This window comes from Calliphora vicina, chromosome 4, assembly GCF_958450345.1.
Source record: "Calliphora vicina chromosome 4, idCalVici1.1, whole genome shotgun sequence".
Classification (NCBI taxonomy): domain Eukaryota; kingdom Metazoa; phylum Arthropoda; class Insecta; order Diptera; family Calliphoridae; genus Calliphora; species Calliphora vicina.
In genome coordinates, this window is record NC_088783.1 from 30,072,172 (window position 1) to 30,091,319 (window position 19,148).

A 19,148-nucleotide genomic window follows, 5' to 3' on the forward strand; every position below is an offset into this window, starting at 1 on the left:
ATATAATTTCTCTTTGTAGAAATCTTCAATATATATGACTTTTACTTTAAGTGATGCTGCGGCATCATATATTTCTATATTTATGTGTTTGCAAAAACGCTAGTGAGTAGTTGTTAAGTAGTATGATGTTTTTAGACATTACGGCTCCTATTTTAACACATACACACAATTGACATTCCTATTTACTTCTTTTTAAACACATACACACACAGGCATACGCATACGCACACTTGCACATATATATTATTTTCCTTTCCTTTGAAGAGATCGTTAGTGTGTGTGTGTGTGTTTGTGGCACGAAATCTTTAACCTCCTTTAAAGAAAATTTTTCGTATTTTTGTCAATGGCTTAGCGCCAGTGTTACTCGACATCATGACGCTTTTCGATTATAAATTTATTTTAGTATTAAAACATGTGCCACCATATTCCTTGACGTTCACAGGCAAAGGATACCAAAACAATTTTACTTTAACAAGGAGGCTGTTTAAGATATTTGCTGGCGATAGTATTTTTGTTTTATCTTTAATTCGTTAAACAACCGCAAAAGTTGGAAGAAAATATGATATTTATGATTAATTATAATTATAATTTTCTGTTTCTTTTTTTAATAACAAGATAAAGTTTTTTTTTAAACAATTTACGAAAATAAAATTGTAGCATCAAAAAACTAGACACATTTTTTTATTATTATATATTTCTTTAATAAAAACAAGACAGTCTGCTGTCTATTAAATTAAAATTAGGTGAAGTATTTATTAAATTTTCTTTGGACAAAAATGAGATCACAAATCATTTGGAAACATATTTGAAAAAGTTTTAATTTTAAGTAAAAACGTCCAGAAGTTACCAAGAAATAAGTATTTGTTAAAATTTCTCTAGTTAAAAAAAGTATCTCGATTTATTAGTATTATTGCTTTGTTATGACAAAATTGTTAGTGCTTTTGCTCAGACAACTTCGTGTTGACAACAAATGTCATTAATTGTTATGATCAGGGAAACCGGAAATATGCTCTAAAAAAGCGCTTTAAATATGCAGTAAAAACTTTAAAATATACTCTTAAAATTTAAAAAATATGCTCTTAAAAAAACAAACTTTTACATAATTGTTAAATAAAAAATATACTTTTATTTAAAAAAATCAATACAATTCATTTCTAAAAAGGTAGAGTAACATAAAATAAACAATAACAACATGAACTAAAACAAGTATAACAAAAAATAAATACAACATAAAAACAATTGGAACTTAAGGTATGAAAAGCCCTCGAGAGGTATTTTTTGATAATATTTTATATCTTCAATTAAGGTTATTATTACAAAATATTGACTTAGATTTTCAAATAAAAATCGTTGTCTATTGGATCTGAAAATATTTTTATACATAGAAAATGTTCTTTCGGCATCAACTGATGTTATAGGAGCAAATTTAAAAGACAATATTTCATTACAACTTAGATCGGTTAAGTTTGAATTAGAACTAAAATTTAGATGGCGCTATTATTAAAATAGTGCTTACTTTATATTAACAAAGCCATATACTTTTCAATTTTGAATTTTAAACAAAGGAAGCAAAAACCTGTAGCACAACAGCGAAAAATAAGTAAGACAAAATTTTTTTTTGATGAAGTCAAAATATGCTATTAAACAGTAAAATATGCTCTAAAAACGCAAAAATATGACATAAATATGCTCTTAAAACAAATATATGCAAAAATATGCATTTAAGGGTAAAATATGCACTAACGAATCGATGCCAAAATTCTTAAATACTTCTGAAACGTGTAAATATCTTATCCATGTGCTCATTAGACTCACTAGAAAAAACATGCATTTGCATATTTTGGTTTCCCTGGTTATGATAATTACACAGGTCAACAAAAATAGAAAAAGATTTAGACTACATAATTTTGATGTATTGTGGTTCTAGTAGTACAAATATGGTCCAAATCACAAAGTATACAGAGGTGTCACGAGACAAAAAATAATCTCGTTTTCTATTTGTAAATTTACAATTTTGTGAAAATGAGCGAATTAGCTTAATTGTGAATAAATTCGAAAAGAATCAATCGATTGTTATGATCAATATCTCATTTTCTTCTTCATACATGTGGCTTTGTGATAAAGTAATAAATCAAAACAATTTTTGCCATTTTCGATTTTTCATGATGAAACAAAAAACTTTGCTATTATCACGTAAAAAATATATTTTTTTGCTTCAATTTGTTATTATATTTAAACATTTCTAAGTTTACTTCAATAATATCGGACTAACCGTTTCTGAGTTATCATAAATTATGTAGAGAAACGTCTAAAAAAATTCACAATTTTACAAAAAAAAAAAAAAAATTAAAAAAAAAATCCATAGAATTTAAAATTTGGATCATATTTGTACTACTGTGTATATAATAAAATAAAGATTAAAATAAACAAATTGAATGATGAAAAAATATTTTAATTCAATTTAGATTGGATGAAGTAGAATTAACAATAATGTAAGCATTCAAAGGTTGAATATATTTCATTATGAATTTTGTAAACATGTACTTATATATCGCATGATATGACAGCCATTACAAAACTAATTCTAAGTAATGCAAATGGTATGAGTAGACAATGAAATTTTCTCAATTCTTAACTTTTGAAAAGTTGAAAATTTCTATGTATTGCAATGTTGTATGTAGGCACCTCTCCCAAATTGTAGATACACTAAGAAGGGATTTTTAGAAATTAAAATTTTAAGGTTTGTAAATTGGGTAAAATCGTTATCTCGACAACTCCATAACTAATAAAACTGATAGCCAAAAATCCAACTTAATCAGAATTTATGCAAAAAAATAAGCGGATAAGTGTGTGTTACTTTTTGATTTTTGTACATTTAAGAGGATAAAACGGGCGAAAACCGAGTTTTAGTACTTTTATGTATCCCATATCCCAGAAATTACATTTAAATGGAATTTAGTCCTACTAAAAAATAATGCAAGTGGATTTTGGAACTTTTTTGAAATTTGAATGTATGAGTTGACCCCTTATATGGTACTTTTTTACAAACATATTTTTTATGTACATTAATATGATAAAAACTTTTATAAAAACCCCACATTAATAAAGAAATATTTTTTTCTTCTATAGAGGGACAAACAATTTACCAATAGTGCGGTACTTTTTGAAACGTTATGGTTTCTGGATTAATTTTCTTTATTAATTCGATAATGGATTTTTTTAAACTAAAGAATTCGAAATCCAATATTTAGGTTTCAGTTTCCGGTTTCAATTCAGACTAGTATAAGTATTTCCACTTTAGTAAAAAACAAGTAAGAGTGCTATATTCGGCTGTGCCGAATCTTATATACCCTTCACCAAATTATACTTCAAAATACAAATTTTAAATATTTTTAGGTAAACAAAATTTATTTTTTTTCCAAAGCTGTTTTTTAATTTTTTTTTTTAAATTATTAAAATTTTAAATTTAAAAAAAAAAATTTTTTATAAAATTCATTAATTTCCAAAATACATTACCTGTTCAAAATATAAATAAATGCCCATGATTACAGGTATAACTTATCCAACAAAAACACTAAAACCATATAAATGTCTGTTTGTGTGGATTTTCATAAATTGTTGTTTTGATTTCATTGTAACTAATCTCAAAATTTTATAGATTGTTTGCTTTTTGTTTACTTTAATGTATATTTTTATGGGGCTGGTAAATAAAAGCTTCATGACTAAATATTTTTCAGCGTGTCTAATTTATTAGAGTTGTATTTTAGGACTTTTAATCAAACATTGACGTCATGATGTCGATATTAAAACAACAGCAAAACAAAAAACGTCAATATGTTGGCAAAAACAAAAACAAACAAATAATAAAGTAAACAGTGAGTATGTCTAGTATTGTCTACAGCTGGGTTAAATTTTATGAATTGGAATAAACACACAAATAAATAGATAGATATGTATTTAAATATGTATGTATTATTAGAGTCCTTTTTTATGGTTTTGTTTGTTAATTTTGCAATGGAGAAACTTATATAAAAAAATAAGTTTAATACTTAAAATCTTTTTCTAAAGACTGTTATCACCAGACGCAAAAGATATTGAAAATATCAAAGAATAAATAATGATTAAACTACAAATCGTAAAAGGTTCAAAAATAAAATAGGCTCGTACATTTTTATCTTAATTGTTTATTCACCTGTTTCCTCATATTTATTTGTACAGTACAGAAGGTTCAATATATTTAAAAAACCGTATAAAGTTAGGTACATAATAATTAATAGACATTAGTTTACATATGTTTGTAATTACACCAATGGGAATAAATGGTAAAATTATGTAATTTGTTTCATCGCTTTTATAATACAATGATTTAATTATTTTAAAATTTACCCATAAACCCATCATATATTTGAAAAACATTTGAGAGAGTTTAATTTTCATAAAAAATTAGTTCAAATATGAATCAATCTTAGCTATATGCAGTAAAATAGTTTCTGGATGTGATTCACATCTAGTAAGAATTTTGTTTTGATACTGATAAAATTGAATAAAAATTGTTTTTCGGTCGTGTTTTCAATCAAGCTCTAAATTGAACAAAATTTAAAAAAATTTATACTAAATTTTTATCTATTTCTCAATTATAATTACAGGTTGGCAGCGGCTCAGGAAGCGGCGCTAGCAGGGCATCAACAGGGCTCCACAAGCGGGGGGCACTCGGGTCGAAGGGGAGCCCATCGCTTAGCTGATAGAATGGGTGGCCCAAAGAAAGAGGAAACACCACCTGGTGGTGGTCCCACATCATTATTTATCCTCACCGAGGATAATCCAATTAGAAAATACACACGTTTCATAATAGAATGGCCGCCCTTCGAGTACACTGTGTTATTGACAATCATTGCCAACTGTGTTGTGTTGGCATTAGAAGAACATTTGCCTGAGTGTGATAAAACAGTATTGGCCCAAAAGCTGGTAAGTGAAATAAAAAATAAAAAAACAAATAAAAAACGCCAACTACAACAATAAACAAACAGACATGAAAAACCTGATTGCCAAAAAAAAATGAATGAAACAATTAGCAATGTGAAACAGCTTAACATAATTACTAGTGTGGAATATTAAATCTAAATCTCTTGGCAAATGTTTTCAATTAATATTTAATTTCAATACAAAAGCAACAACTGAAGCTAATATACAAGAAAATGAATCTAATGAATTTAAATTTTTGTTTAGGAAAAAACGGAGACCTATTTTTTATGCATTTTCTGTGTAGAAGCATCGCTCAAGATCCTTGCCTTAGGTCTAGTTTTGCATAAACACTCCTACCTCAGGAATATTTGGAACATCATGGATTTCTTCGTAGTAGTAACGGGGTAAATATTTATTTTTATTTTTTGATTTACATTCTGAATACATGTTTATATTACTTCAGCACAAATTGTTTTAGAGATTTATAATGTCAACTAGATTCCATATCTTTTTGATATCTGAAAACACTGAAACGTTTTGTGTGAGTGTAATTTTTTTGTTTCCTATTGGTTTTTCTTTATTTTTTTAACTTTATGTGTGTGTGTGAAAATGTGTATTTAAGAGTGTATGTGAAAACTTATTTCTCTTTTAACAACAAAACTCTCCACAGCTTTAAGTCTATGTTCAAAAAAAGAAAAACAACTATTTCTTTCTTTTTTGCAATTCTTTTTTTTTAATTTCCTTTTAATAAAACGTTATTTTTGGGTTTTTATTTTATTTAATTTTATTATTGTTTAGCTATTTGTTTTCTTTTTGTTTTACAAATGTTGTGCTGTGTTTTTCTTTTCTAACACTTTCTTTATCTCTTTCAACTATTACTGTCTTTTATTTCAACTTTTAAAATTGTCTTTTTATTAATTTTCCGCATATTTTTCGTTTTTTCAATTTTGCATTTTAATTTGATTTTTTAATTTATTGTTTAATTTTGTTTTCTTTTTTGATTTTCGCAACCAAACGAATTTATTTTTTTCGCAAAATAAAACAAAAATTCCTCAAATTCACGGTTTTACAACTTTATGTCGTGCGTGATCGTTTGATCGTGTTTGGTTATTGAAAACGATTATCGTATCGAAATACTTAACGCTGGCCTTATTTAGAGCCATGACAATCTTTGCCGAGGCCAATATAGATGTCGATCTACGAATGTTAAGATCATTTCGTGTTTTAAGGCCGTTAAAACTTGTTTCAAGAATTCCAAGTAAGATTTTCTTCTTTCATAAACGATTCTTCTTAAATGTTTCTTTATCACAAAACTAAATTTCGTAGGTTTAAATAAACATGCTATAATTAGTATAAAATTATTTCGATTATTTAAAAGAGATACATACTTATATTAGTAAATCAAATATATTTTTTTTAAATCAAAATTTTTTCTAGTAACCTTTAGGGTCTCATATCTATTTATTTAAACAAAACTTCAGTAGATTTCATAAAAACTATATATAGTCTAGAATTTGATATTGGCAAGATAAGAAATAAAATAAATGTGTGACTTAGTCGTGATAAATAAAATATTCCTAAATATCTGCAGGTTTCCAGCATCTTTATATGAAAGATAAGAAAGAAATATACTTTTAGGTTATTATCTTTTAGTTTTTTTAATTTAGAAAATGAATAATTTCCTAAAAGTATGTTGGTGAGTTTTCTATAATTTGGAGACACTTCATATCTAGATACTGTTGGACCTATAGTTTTTTTTATTTTTTTTTTTAATAATAATCTCTATTTTTTAGAAAATCTACGAAAAATTTAGCCATCATTCAAACGTGTGTGTGTAATAAATATACTATGATTATATGTGTTTTAAGTTTTTAGTTTTGTAGATGTATAATTTATGAAATAAAATTTGAAACAGTTTTTACAATTTCATTGGTTGATAACAATTTTGCTCGGCTCTTGATGTAGAACTATAAATGGCATATAGTTCAACGAGATGAATTCGACTGCTCTCAATTGCCAAACTATGGTTAATTAACTAAGAGTAGCTAACGAATACAATCCGACGATATTTTGGATGAAATCCGATGAGTTGTATTCTTCTGCTCTCAATAGCTAAGAGAATAAATAAACTACAATCCCACTAGATAAATGATTGTGCTCTCTAGCACCGTGGAATCAATTACAGGATTAGTTCTGTGTGATTCACTACCCTATAAAGATATTATCTTGCCCATAACATCAAAAACATATTATTTCATAATATTATTTAATTAATATTGTTTTATGAGCAGTAAAATATATTATATTCGTACCATATCATTTGAAAATACGCGAATCACGCAAATCCTATTTCCGAGGCTATGAAAATAGTCTGTGATACTTTGTAACCTTCCATATATGAGCAGGTCGTCCTCTATTGCCTGCTTGGCAATATCATTATCATCTTTACGAAGTGTTCACTTCCATTTCCGTTTACTTTATTTTGTTTGTATTGGTATTTGTAGAGTTGTTTCCCAAAGACGAAAATTCGAGATTGTATTTGGCCAATATATTTTAAGAAGTCTACCAAGACAGTTGGTAAAAGCATGCATCGATCGAAAATCTGAGCTGGCGGCATTCCATGTTTCACACCCTTATATTTGAACTGACATTTCTTTGGAGTTAAAGATTTTGAGCTTCGTTCTTTGCAAAATATTGAACGATCTGCACAGGTTGGTCAACATTCCAAATGCTTGCCTTGCTTTCTTTACACGTGCTGAAATATCTTCGCTGGAACTGCCCTGACTGTCAATTATGCTTCTAAGGTAACAAAAGGATTCTACCTCCTCAAATTGTGTGCCACCAATGTGAAAATCGGTATTATTTTCGTACGCATTATTTTAATTTTACAGATGTTTATTTTTAGACCAGTCGTGAGGGCATGGTCGACTTGTGTTCCATACCAGCATGTGAATGTGTGAGGAGACAAATATCGTCAGCATTGTCAAGGTCTTGAAGTCTATATTGAAAGCACCACATAATTCCATTTCTTGATGTTGTAGCTTGTTGCATAATTACATCTAGCACAGTATTAAAGAGAAGTGGCGAGAGCACACATGCCTGATGGACTCCTCTATTGATGTTTATCATTTTCATGCAATATTTTGTTGCATTTGCATAAATATATTTTATGAAAGAGATCAGCTGTTGTGGAACTCCATTACAGGCTAACGCGTTCCAAATTGCTGTATGGTTGATAAATACCTTTTCAAAATCTATAAAAAGTATTTGTAATGGGGATATCCATTCAACGGACCAGTATCTCCATTATCCTTTATGAATACACCGTCCAAGAGTAAATGTGGTAAATAATTGGAAGACCAAAATTCATCCATAAGCGGTAGTAGCAATTTTGAGCTTGGCATTGGATCGACCAGCAGCAATTCGGGAGGGATATTGTCCAGGATTTGTCTAGATTTGTTGTTTTTCAATAATTTTATAGCTTCACATATGGTCTACATCATGTGACTCGCAGTCGAATAATGCTTGCATTTGTTTATCCTTTGATGTTGTTAGCTACTCATTATTATCCTTTAAAGGCTTTCCGCCGAGTACAAGAGTAATATTTTCCGCTCATCGTCTCTTATCGCGTCTTGCGCTTTTCTTGGCAGCTCGATCTAGATTAAAGTGCTTCTCCTGACTTTTCATCCTAACGAGGCGTGTTTTGGAAGCGCGAATGTCACCCCTTGCTGCTCTCCTTTCTTCCACCATCTTCCATTCCTTCCGTCCCTTCTCTTTGAAGCCTATATTTTGAAGGCAGCGGCGACAAACGGGTATTAAAGTTTCAGGGAAAGTGATATAGCTTGGCATTGTTGTATCCAATGTTTCGGTGTATTTCTTAGCAAGGTATCCTTATTCATATCAAATTTGACCCTTGACGATGTTTTGTTCCTCCTTATGGCAGTGACCTTCATTTGGAGTGTGGCAATTACAAAGAGGTGATGACTGGCAATGTTGGCCTTTCTCTTATTACGTACGTATAAAAGGGACCCTAGACATTTCCGGCTGGTGATCAATTTGGTTTTCGTTCACATGGTCAGATGAATCCAAGTAACATTGTGAATTCTCTTGTGAGGAAATAGTGTGCCACCAATGACTAGAGAATTTGTAGTACACATTTCAGTAAATAGTTCGCCATTCTCCCTAAACCATGTCTTCCAATCGTACCCTCCATACTGGATTTTTCAGCACCATCTTGCGCATTAAAATCGCCTATGACCATTAGTATATAGATGCGATTAACAGTTGCTAAAACTCTTTCAAGTTGCCTATAGAATACATCCTTTATCGATCTTGCCGATGTTCCGGTAGGTGCGCAGCACTGGACGCATGTTAGCCTTCTAGCTCTGGTATTAAATGTGGCAGTTACAATCCGATCCGAGAATGGTTTTCAACTTAATCGAAGAGTTTCCTTTCGGAACGCATGGGAAAAAAGTTACTTTTATATATTTCTATATTTTCTGAAGTAAGCTCGGTGTTGTAATGGATTTAAGGTAGCACTCACATGATTATAGCAATCATATATATGATTAGAGTAACTAAGTATATATTTGTGGTAACCATGTTTATGATGTATTACTTCAACATAATATGCTGTTCTTATATTATCATATAATGATTTATCATCATGAACATGATTGTCATAAACATATATATATTTACCACAATCATATATATGATTGCTACATGATGTGAATGTTAACTTAAACATATTATGGTTACCACAATCAAATACATAATTAGGGTGACCATAATATTTTTAAAAAACTTTTAAAAAATGTTGAAATGGATATGGTAGTGCCAACTAAGAGGATGTGCCGGTGAACTTTGTTTTTACAGCTGGTGGAGCTGTGGGAGCAATTGTCCTTAAGACAACTAGTTTGGGAATTATGGAATTTGGGAACATGGAAGCCTTAACTCGGTTGTGTCTGGCCTCTGCGTGTAACTGACATTTTGTCAGTTGAACTGTCACTTACTGTATTAAAAGATTTAGTACTAGTAGTACTACTAATAAATATATTGTAATTACTAACAATGTCATATAAAAACTGTTTCAAATATTTTTAGTTACCAAAAAATGTAGTTTCTTAGAGCTAAGAATAACAACTCAAAAACTATAGAGTTTTTAAGAAATCAAATAAATGTGTCACAAAATAAAACCGCAAAAGAATGTAGAGGTAGAGTATCAAAGATTCAAAATATTTAAATTTTTATATTTTTCTGTTTAAATCGAAAACAGCTAGTTGTAAAACAAAACGTACGTAAATATAGAAAACATTAATTATTTTAGTTTTTATACAAAAAACATTATTTAAAAAATATTTAACTTTAACTGCTTTGGGTCTTTTTTTCCTACAACCAAAAAAAAAACGTGTGGAATTACTTTTCATTTCAACTTCTTTTTTAGTTAATTTCTTTAATTTACACTTTTGCTTTGAATGTAGCTTCATGAAACAATTTTCCTTCTGTAATTTATGTTTTCGTTTACTCCTTATTTGATTATTAACAAATAAATGTGAAAGAAATCTAAAATAAATATTTTTCTTTAATTAGATAAATTACTGCCAGTTGAATTAAATTTATTAAATAAAAATATTTGTATTCTTTTAATTTCTTTTTTATTTAAAACAAAAAACCAAACAAAAATATTTTGCAACTATTGCTAAAATCCAAATAAATATTAACAAAATATTTAAAAAAAAAATCAAAACAATAAACGTCATATGAGCAGATTCATGACACAATTCCCACAATTAGGGCCCGAAGTAGATCTAAGAACTCTTAGGGCCATACGTGTGCTAAGGCCCTTAAAATTAGTCTCTGGAATTCCTAGTGAGTAGTTAATTAATTAGTAATAAATTTTTAATTTTTATTTTATAAAATTATTCTAATTGAAATAATTATGTAGAGAGTAAATTAAAAGTATTATTTTGTTTTTAGTTGTAGTAAAAAAAAAACTAAAATATATTTAAAAAAATGTAGTATTTTTCTAGTAAATAGTTTATATAAAATATAAAAGTAGTTACTATGTTATTCTTGTAATATTTTCTAAGAACTTTTTACTAATATATTGTTCTCTTTTACTTTTCTCTCTCTCTCTTGTGTAAAATGAAAAACTTAAATCTCTTCCACAGGTTTACAAGTAGTTTTAAAGTCCATTATAAAAGCAATGGCACCGTTACTGCAAATTGGTCTGTTGGTGTTGTTTGCGATCGTTATATTTGCCATCATTGGACTCGAGTTCTATTCGGGTGCTTTACATAAGACTTGTTATAGTTTAGAAGATCCAAGTATTTATCGCTCCAATTTTAAAAAACAAACAATATACATAATTAAAAAAAAAAACAATCATTAAAAGCTTTTATCCCATTCACTCTCTCAAATAGAATCATTAAAAGCTCATTATGATTTTCTCATTATTACAGATAAGCCTGTGAAAGAAGGTGAATCAGAAACACCGTGTAATACGGATAATGACACAGAAAAAGCCGGTGGTTCATTTGTATGTAATTATACGACGAGTATGTGTTTGGAAAAATGGGATGGACCAAATTCTGGCATAACTAGTTTTGACAATATCGGTTTTGCCATGTTGACTGTATTCCAATGTATCACTATGGAAGGCTGGACAGCAATACTGTATTGGGTAAATGCCAATAATAGGCCAAATATTTTCTAAATCAAAAATCTAACTTAAAACTATGAAAAAAATCAAACTTTATCAACAAATTTCTATCTACTAACTACTACTAACTGTGAAAGCTCTAAATGATCTACATAAAATCATTAAAGCTTCATTTTGTTTCTAAAACTTCTGTGCTAAAAAAAACTTTCATTGCTTTTGTTGAATTTGTGTAATTATTGAAATATATCGAAAAAATCATACTAATAAGCTACATAAATAAATCTAAGGAAGAACTTAAAGCTAATTTTAAAGCTTTTCCTAATAACATTACAACGTGTAATATAAAGCTTTAGTGCTATTTCTAACTGTATTGCTATTTATACTTAAAGTTTATTCCAGAATTAAGAAAATTATCAATTGTTTATAAAAAAAACTTGTTAAAGCTTGCTCTAAAAGTTTTTTTTTCAATTCATTGTAATTCCTTCTAATTTCTGGTAAAAGCTTAAAAACTCAACTTCTACTACTTTGTTTTTTTAAAAAAAATAAACGCATGTTGTTGTACTTTTTTCTACTTAATTGTATAAATGTTTCTTTTAATATTTAAACATCAAATCAACAGCTCTCTCTATACTTTTGTGTTAAAAAGTTTTTCTATATGAATATCTGTTTAAATATCTGTTACTTGATATCGTTTCTGTTACAGTTTTTATGAGCTTTTTAAGATCAAGAAAAAATCAAAACAAACATGTTTAAGCTGAGTTCCTTTTTGTAACATATTTCTCTTTGACTTCATACTATTTCGTGCGTGCGTGTGTGTGTGTAATAATTTACCTAATACAGAATTGCCTATCGTTTATCGGTAGCGCTCTAATTTTTTATTGCTAAAAGAATAGATCAAAAAAATTTTATTTTCTTTCATTTCATTTACAAATCCATATTTATGAAAACAATTTAAACGAAGTTCTTTTTGATGCATTTTCAATTAAAAAATGAATTTTGTGATGAGATCAATAATGATAATAATAATAAAATTAGTGTGGTGTTTAATTAGAGTATCAAAATTTTAGGGAATATTGTTGATTTGAATTGATTTAACAGGTGTTTCAAATTATATATCGCAAAAGATATTTTCAAAAAGGACTAAAAATAATTATTTTTTTTTAAAAAGTACAACCTATTGTTAAAAAAAGTACTATAAAAACTTTTTATTTTAAAGATACCAAAAATACTCCTTTTATTAAGTATTAAAAATTCCATATTTTTAAAAAGGTCGTAAAAATACATTTTCTACTTTTCTACATTTTCTACCAAAAATGCTAATTCTTATAAAAATGTTGAGTAACTTTAATACTTTTTTTAAATAACTAAAATAACTGCATTTTTTAAAAATGGTACTAAGAAATAATGGATTTTTTAAAAATAGTACTAATTTTAGTACTTTTTTTTAAAAAAATTACATTTTAAAAGAAGTACAAATACACCAAAAATACTTAACACTGGAAAATACTATTTTTTTTATATCCAACATCAAAAAAGATTGATTTTGTCATTCCGTTTGTAACATATCAAAATATTTGTCACAAACCCACATTACTATATATATTCTGGATCCTCATAAGATTCTAATACGATCTAGCTATGTCTAAATTACTTGAAACCAATACTAAATTCTTTTTATAAATTATATTCTACAATTTTAAAATATTATAGTCCTGATAATAAAATAAATAGAACCCGAAAGCTTTGCTAAAATCCGACAACGTCATCTCTTAAACCGTGAGGCTCAAAGGTCAAGTTATATGTCATTGTGAAGGGTACACATCTGTCACTTATTCTGACTGAGTTATTGAACATTACAGTACACAGTGGGGCAGAATCAAAATTTTTTGGAAATAAATCTGGCATTTCTAAACGGCTGGTCCGATCGGGATAAAATTTAAATTGGGCGTAGCCAAGAAGTATTCGAGTTTAAGCTATTAAAATGGGCCATACAACTAATCCAGGGGCTATGGGGGCTCAAAGTAGGGTACCTTCGACATGTAAAATTGCCATTTTTTTGTTTCCCATCCGATTTCAAAGAATTTTATATTTTTGGAAAGCGCTCGGCTAGATCTTGCGTGTGCTATGTATCTCTTATAATTTCCTAGTTATAGGCATTTCAAAATTGAAATTTTAAAATTTTGTCATACGTTGGTCCCCTTTTTTAAAAATATAGGGCGAACTTTTGGACCGAATGGACTTTTGTTAGTTAGACAACTAAATTACCAACAACATACAAAAGATTTCAATATCAATTACGAATCCAAAAATAACATATTTTCAATTTAAAAATTAAAAAAATCGTATATTTTTGCTGCTTTTTGAACAAAAATGTGACATAACTCTTTTTTTAAAACAACTTTCTTTAAGAACATATAACAACTTTATGTTTTTCTATAAAGTTTCTTTACGGATAACATTTTGGCATAACAAATATGTCCTATATTTCGAACATGTCGGCCCTACGCCCTTTGGAAATTGACCTATTTTTTATCTAAATTTCAACTTTGAGCCACATGTTCTAAAATCCCAAAGCTGGGATCAGAAAACGGAAAGCATTTTTGGAAACCCAGATGTGTTCCCTATTTATCCTTAAAGTATTTTCCCAGCCCCGAAGGAAATGTAGACCGTATAGACAAAATTGTAAAAAATACCATTTTTGTTATTTAGAATAAGAAACTTAAAAAACCCTGAAAATTTCATTGAGTTTCGTTAATAAATAAAGATTTTATTACATATTACATATTCATTGAGTTTCTAAAACTTCGAAGTCTGAAAAAAAATATTGTGCCATCAAATCGTCATATGCGGGAAGTCTTGCTTTACTTCTTTAATTTGAAAAAAAAGTACCGCTGAAACACACCGATTACTCACCAAAGCTTATGGTGAATGTGCTGAATCGGTTTTAATCGCCCAGTCCAGCCAAAAACGTTAGAAGACCAAGAATTGAAGGCATTACTCCATGAATATTGTAATAAAACTCAACAAGAGCTTTCAAAAACATTGGGTGAAACCCAACCAGCGATTTCAAAACGTTTGCGAGCAGCAAGATTCATCCAAAAGTAGGGAAATATACGAATTGAAACCGAGAGACCTTCAAAGACGATTTTGTATATCCGAAATAATGTTTGATCGCTATAAAACAAAATCATTTTTGCACGGAATAATTACTTGCGATGAAAAATGGATCCATTACGATAACCCAAAGCGTAATAAATCATATGTGAAGCCCGGCCATCCAGCCGAGTCTACACCAAAGCCAAATATCCATGGCGCTAAGGTAATGCGCAGTATTTTTTTTTGGTAGCAAAATAGTCATATGAACTGCTGCACATGGAACCTTTACCGAACGCTACTGATTCGTTTAAAGCGAGCATTGGCCGAAAACGTCCAGTCATTCCATCATGACAACGCTCGGCCACATGTTGCAATACCTGAAAGAGGCGGTTGTGAAGTTTTGTCTCACCCACCTTATAGTCCGGATCTTGTTCCGTCCGAATACTATATGTTTCTATCAATGCAGAACGCTCTCTCTGAGATACGCTTCACTTTAGAACAGACTATCCGATATAAATTAAATATTTTAAGCTCTTTTAACCCGATTCGCGACTTTGGGAGATAATAAAACTCGCTCTTGTCTGTGGCATTAATTTTTGACTTCAATAATTTTCAAATATAGTCTGATGATGCCAAATCGTGTGTTCGAACCGCGGAATCATTGAACAAATTAAGTCCCATGACATCTAGTAAATACGAGTGGCTTTCATGGTTCTTCATGAATAAAACATTAATTCTATACCTGTTTAAAAGAATTTCACTTATATTAAAACAAAATTAAAAGTTGCTGTCACTTGAAAAAGTTATAGCATCGTCAGATAGGGTGATTTTGGACACATGATTACTTTGGTAAATTTTAACATTAACGAAAGTCTGTATATCTCAAGAAAAAGAACTGTATTTAATTTCGAAAAAATTCACATCTGACATATGTTGTTAAGTTTACAAAATATACATTAGGAGCTTCAATTAATAATTAAAAATATCAAAATAAACAAAATTCAAAACCAAAAACTTTAAAACAATTCATTTTTGAAAAGTAAAATGCATCATCAATTGAACTTCAAACTTATATACATATAAAATAGAAATACAAATACCTATAAATACTAAACTCTATAAAATATCTAAATGTGTAAGTAGTTTTGCTCGTTAACGTATCTTTTAAAGTAGTAAAATCATTCTGAATTGGTAAATTATTAAAATAAAGCAAAATTTTACTCATACTTCTAAAAATAAAAAAAAATAAAACACTCAGCGCACACAAGAATAAACTAACAAATATTGCTTGGCAAAATATTATAATAATTTGGCTTAATAATTGAGCTTTTCAAATTAGTTTAAAAATTTATAATTCAACAAATAAAATCTAAAATTTTAAATCTAAAACAAAACAAAAATTTCAAATGCTTTACATAAGGCTTAAAAAACATTAATACCAAAATAAGCGACATTATTCATTTAACATAAAACTATAAGGCATCATCACATTGTTGTAATAAAAAAAACATAAATGTTATAGTAATATTAAAAAAAAATATATATTTAATATTTTAAACACTTTTTGTAAATAATAACAAAGTTGTCATATCTAATGTATTCATTATTTCATTATTGATCAGGAGTTATTTAAAGAGATTGAAAATATTTTAACAAAATAATAAACATACAAAACTCATAATTGAAATGTTAAATTTTAAAACTTTCCTTAACATACGTTGTGATAATCAAATACTTAGAACTTTCACCAAATATTTTAAAAGTATTGATATTTGTTAAAACTTTGAGTTAAACAAACATAAATACTAATTAATGTAACACTCGAGAGAATTTGCTCAGAAAATGAGCTTTAACTTAAAAATATGATTAAAAGCTTTTTTTAAAGTCGGTTCGTAGAAAGTCTAATTCAAGTTTGTATAGATGAAAGCTTTACCCAAACACAAGCTTTCTTTGCAAACTTGAATACTAGCTTTTTATAATAGGTTTCGAGTCGTTTGGAATAAAGTCAAATTCAAATTTGTTTATATGAAAGCTTTTCCCAAACACGAGCTTTCTTAGCAAATTTGAGTACAGGCTTTTTATTATAGGTCAATGAAAATTTATAATTCACACAAAAGCTTTTTCTATTGTAGTTTCATATAAAAATCTGTGTATAAAGAATAAAAGCACAGTAGTAGTTAAATATTTTCGAGCAATCATTATTTAAGCATCAGAGCTTTCTATGTGAAAGCTTAAAATATTGTTTAAATGTAACCAAATGTAATTATATTTTCAATCTCTTTAAAGAACTTTTAATACTCTATAATATATTGACATATAAAAAATGTAATAGAAATGTATTAATCTATTTTATATTTTCTTATTTCTCCATTTAAAAACTCTGTATTAAAATCAACAAATATGCCATACATCTTTTCCAGACCAACGACGCTTTAGGTTCACAATTTAATTGGATATATTTTGTGCCTCTTATAGTTATAGGCTCATTTTTTATGCTCAACTTAGTTCTTGGTGTTCTTAGTGGGTAAGTTTCAATACTTTGTTAATTTTTTTTAAAAAATACATTTAAAAACTTTCAACAAATTCTGCTATTTTTAAAATATAATTTAATTTATCTCTAACTTTATTTATTATTTTCAATAATTTATTATTAATTATGTACTTACTACTAAGTTTCTTTCTATTTGTTTTAGTTTTTGTTAACCAAACAACAAAAATTTAATTTTCTTTCGTTTATTTATTTATTTGTTTGTTTTTTTTATAAAATTTTTCAAGTGAATTTTCTAATGAACGTAATCGCGTTGAACGTCGTATGGAATTTCAAAAATGTCGTTTTCGTGCTATGTTTCAAACAGCCATGGTATCATATCTTGATTGGATAACACAAGCAGGTTTATATACACTCTACCAAAATAAAAATAAAACCAATTACACGTTTGGTTTTAGAAACCAAATCCGAGCAATTATTGCTAAGAAAAAATGTCCTCCTCTGAGTTACATACAATTTACTTTTCCCCTCTCAAAAAACATGATGAATCAAAACTAAAACAATAAAAAACACTTTCTATAAATATTACAAAATTCTTTCCACAAATCATGTAAATTTTTTTTTTCAAATCCAAAAAATTAGTTAGTCAACCCTACAAAAATATAAATGAAAAAACACTTGAATTTTTACCACCATAAATTTAAGCTTAAAAGCTTATGAAAGCTTAATTATCTTTTAATTTCAATTATTCATATTAAATTCAAGTGTTTTTTTGTTTCTTATAAATATCTTTAGTATTTAGAGTGTATGCTCTCTGTGTTTTTATTAGTCATTTAGTTAATAATAATAATAAATTATACCAGCTGATGCAAATACGTTTGTATGTCTATACGTTGTTCTATATATTTAAATAACCATAACTTAAATATTAATAATATTTTAAATATCTATTTTTTTTTATATATTGTATGGCTCATTTGTATTTCTGTGATGGTGTTTTGATTGCAAGTTTCTATAATACCAAGAAAAATCATCGTATTTGTTATAGAATATGATACAAAATAAATACAATAGAAAATAAACTAAAATACAAGTTAATAAAATAATACACTTATGCACAAGTTCAAACAATTACAAATAACAACTAAATAATAAATACAACTATATTCTAAATGTAAATGCACCACTGTCAATCAATACACTTGAAAAATTATTGTCTCACTCTTATCGCTCACATAAAAATCCATAGCATCAATTTGTTTCACATGTCATTAAATGTGATAGTTTTAAATGCCCAAGAGATGATGGATGGTTTAGAAACTCGTTTAAAGTGTATTTTTACAACGTTTATAATAATACATAATAATAATTTCATAAAAAAAATTCATGACAAACATTATTTTTTGTGTAGCCCGGCCAACCTGCCAAATTGGCACCAAAGCCAGACTATCACAGGGAACCTGTTCCTAACTGATTCGTTTGAATAGAGAATTGGTCGAAAAACGTCCAGACATGAAACCGTAATATTTCTCGTGACAGCGCTAGGCCACATGTTGCAATATCTGTTAAAAACTATTTAGAAAGAAGTGATTGGGCAGTTTTGCCTCACCCGCCTTATAGTCCAGACAGTGCCCCGTACGACTACTATTTGTTTTGATCGATGCGGAACGCTCTCTCTGGCGTACGCTTCCCTTAAGGACACAGTAGCCGAAATAGGCTTGATTCGTTATTGGCTTCAAATTATGAGCAGTTCTTTTGGCTCAGAATCCAAATGTTGCCAGTAAGATTCATATGTTGTCAGAAAGGTCATAGCTAACAATGGCAAATATTTTGAATAAGTTTTTATTGTACACATGATTCAAAATAAAGCTAAACATTTTAATACGATAAATTAATTGTATTTTTCAACATAGCGCTGGCTTAATATAAAAAAGACGT

The 19,148-nt window shown here is 28.4% G+C and overlaps 1 protein-coding gene across 1 annotated transcript in view; it reads left to right on the plus strand.

Annotated features, from left to right (window-relative positions):
• The window catches only part of cac (cacophony), a 210,149-nt gene that overhangs the window by 60,872 nt on the left and 130,129 nt on the right, over positions 1-19,148 (plus strand). Inside the window, exons 2-8 of the mRNA XM_065509066.1 lie at positions 4,647-4,965; positions 5,227-5,366; positions 10,733-10,833; positions 11,136-11,291; positions 11,427-11,647; positions 17,143-17,246; positions 17,498-17,613. Of these exons, the coding sequence (XP_065365138.1) occupies positions 4,647-4,965; positions 5,227-5,366; positions 10,733-10,833; positions 11,136-11,291; positions 11,427-11,647; positions 17,143-17,246; positions 17,498-17,613 (1,157 nt within the window). The remainder of the gene's footprint in view (positions 1-4,646; positions 4,966-5,226; positions 5,367-10,732; positions 10,834-11,135; positions 11,292-11,426; positions 11,648-17,142; positions 17,247-17,497; positions 17,614-19,148) is intronic.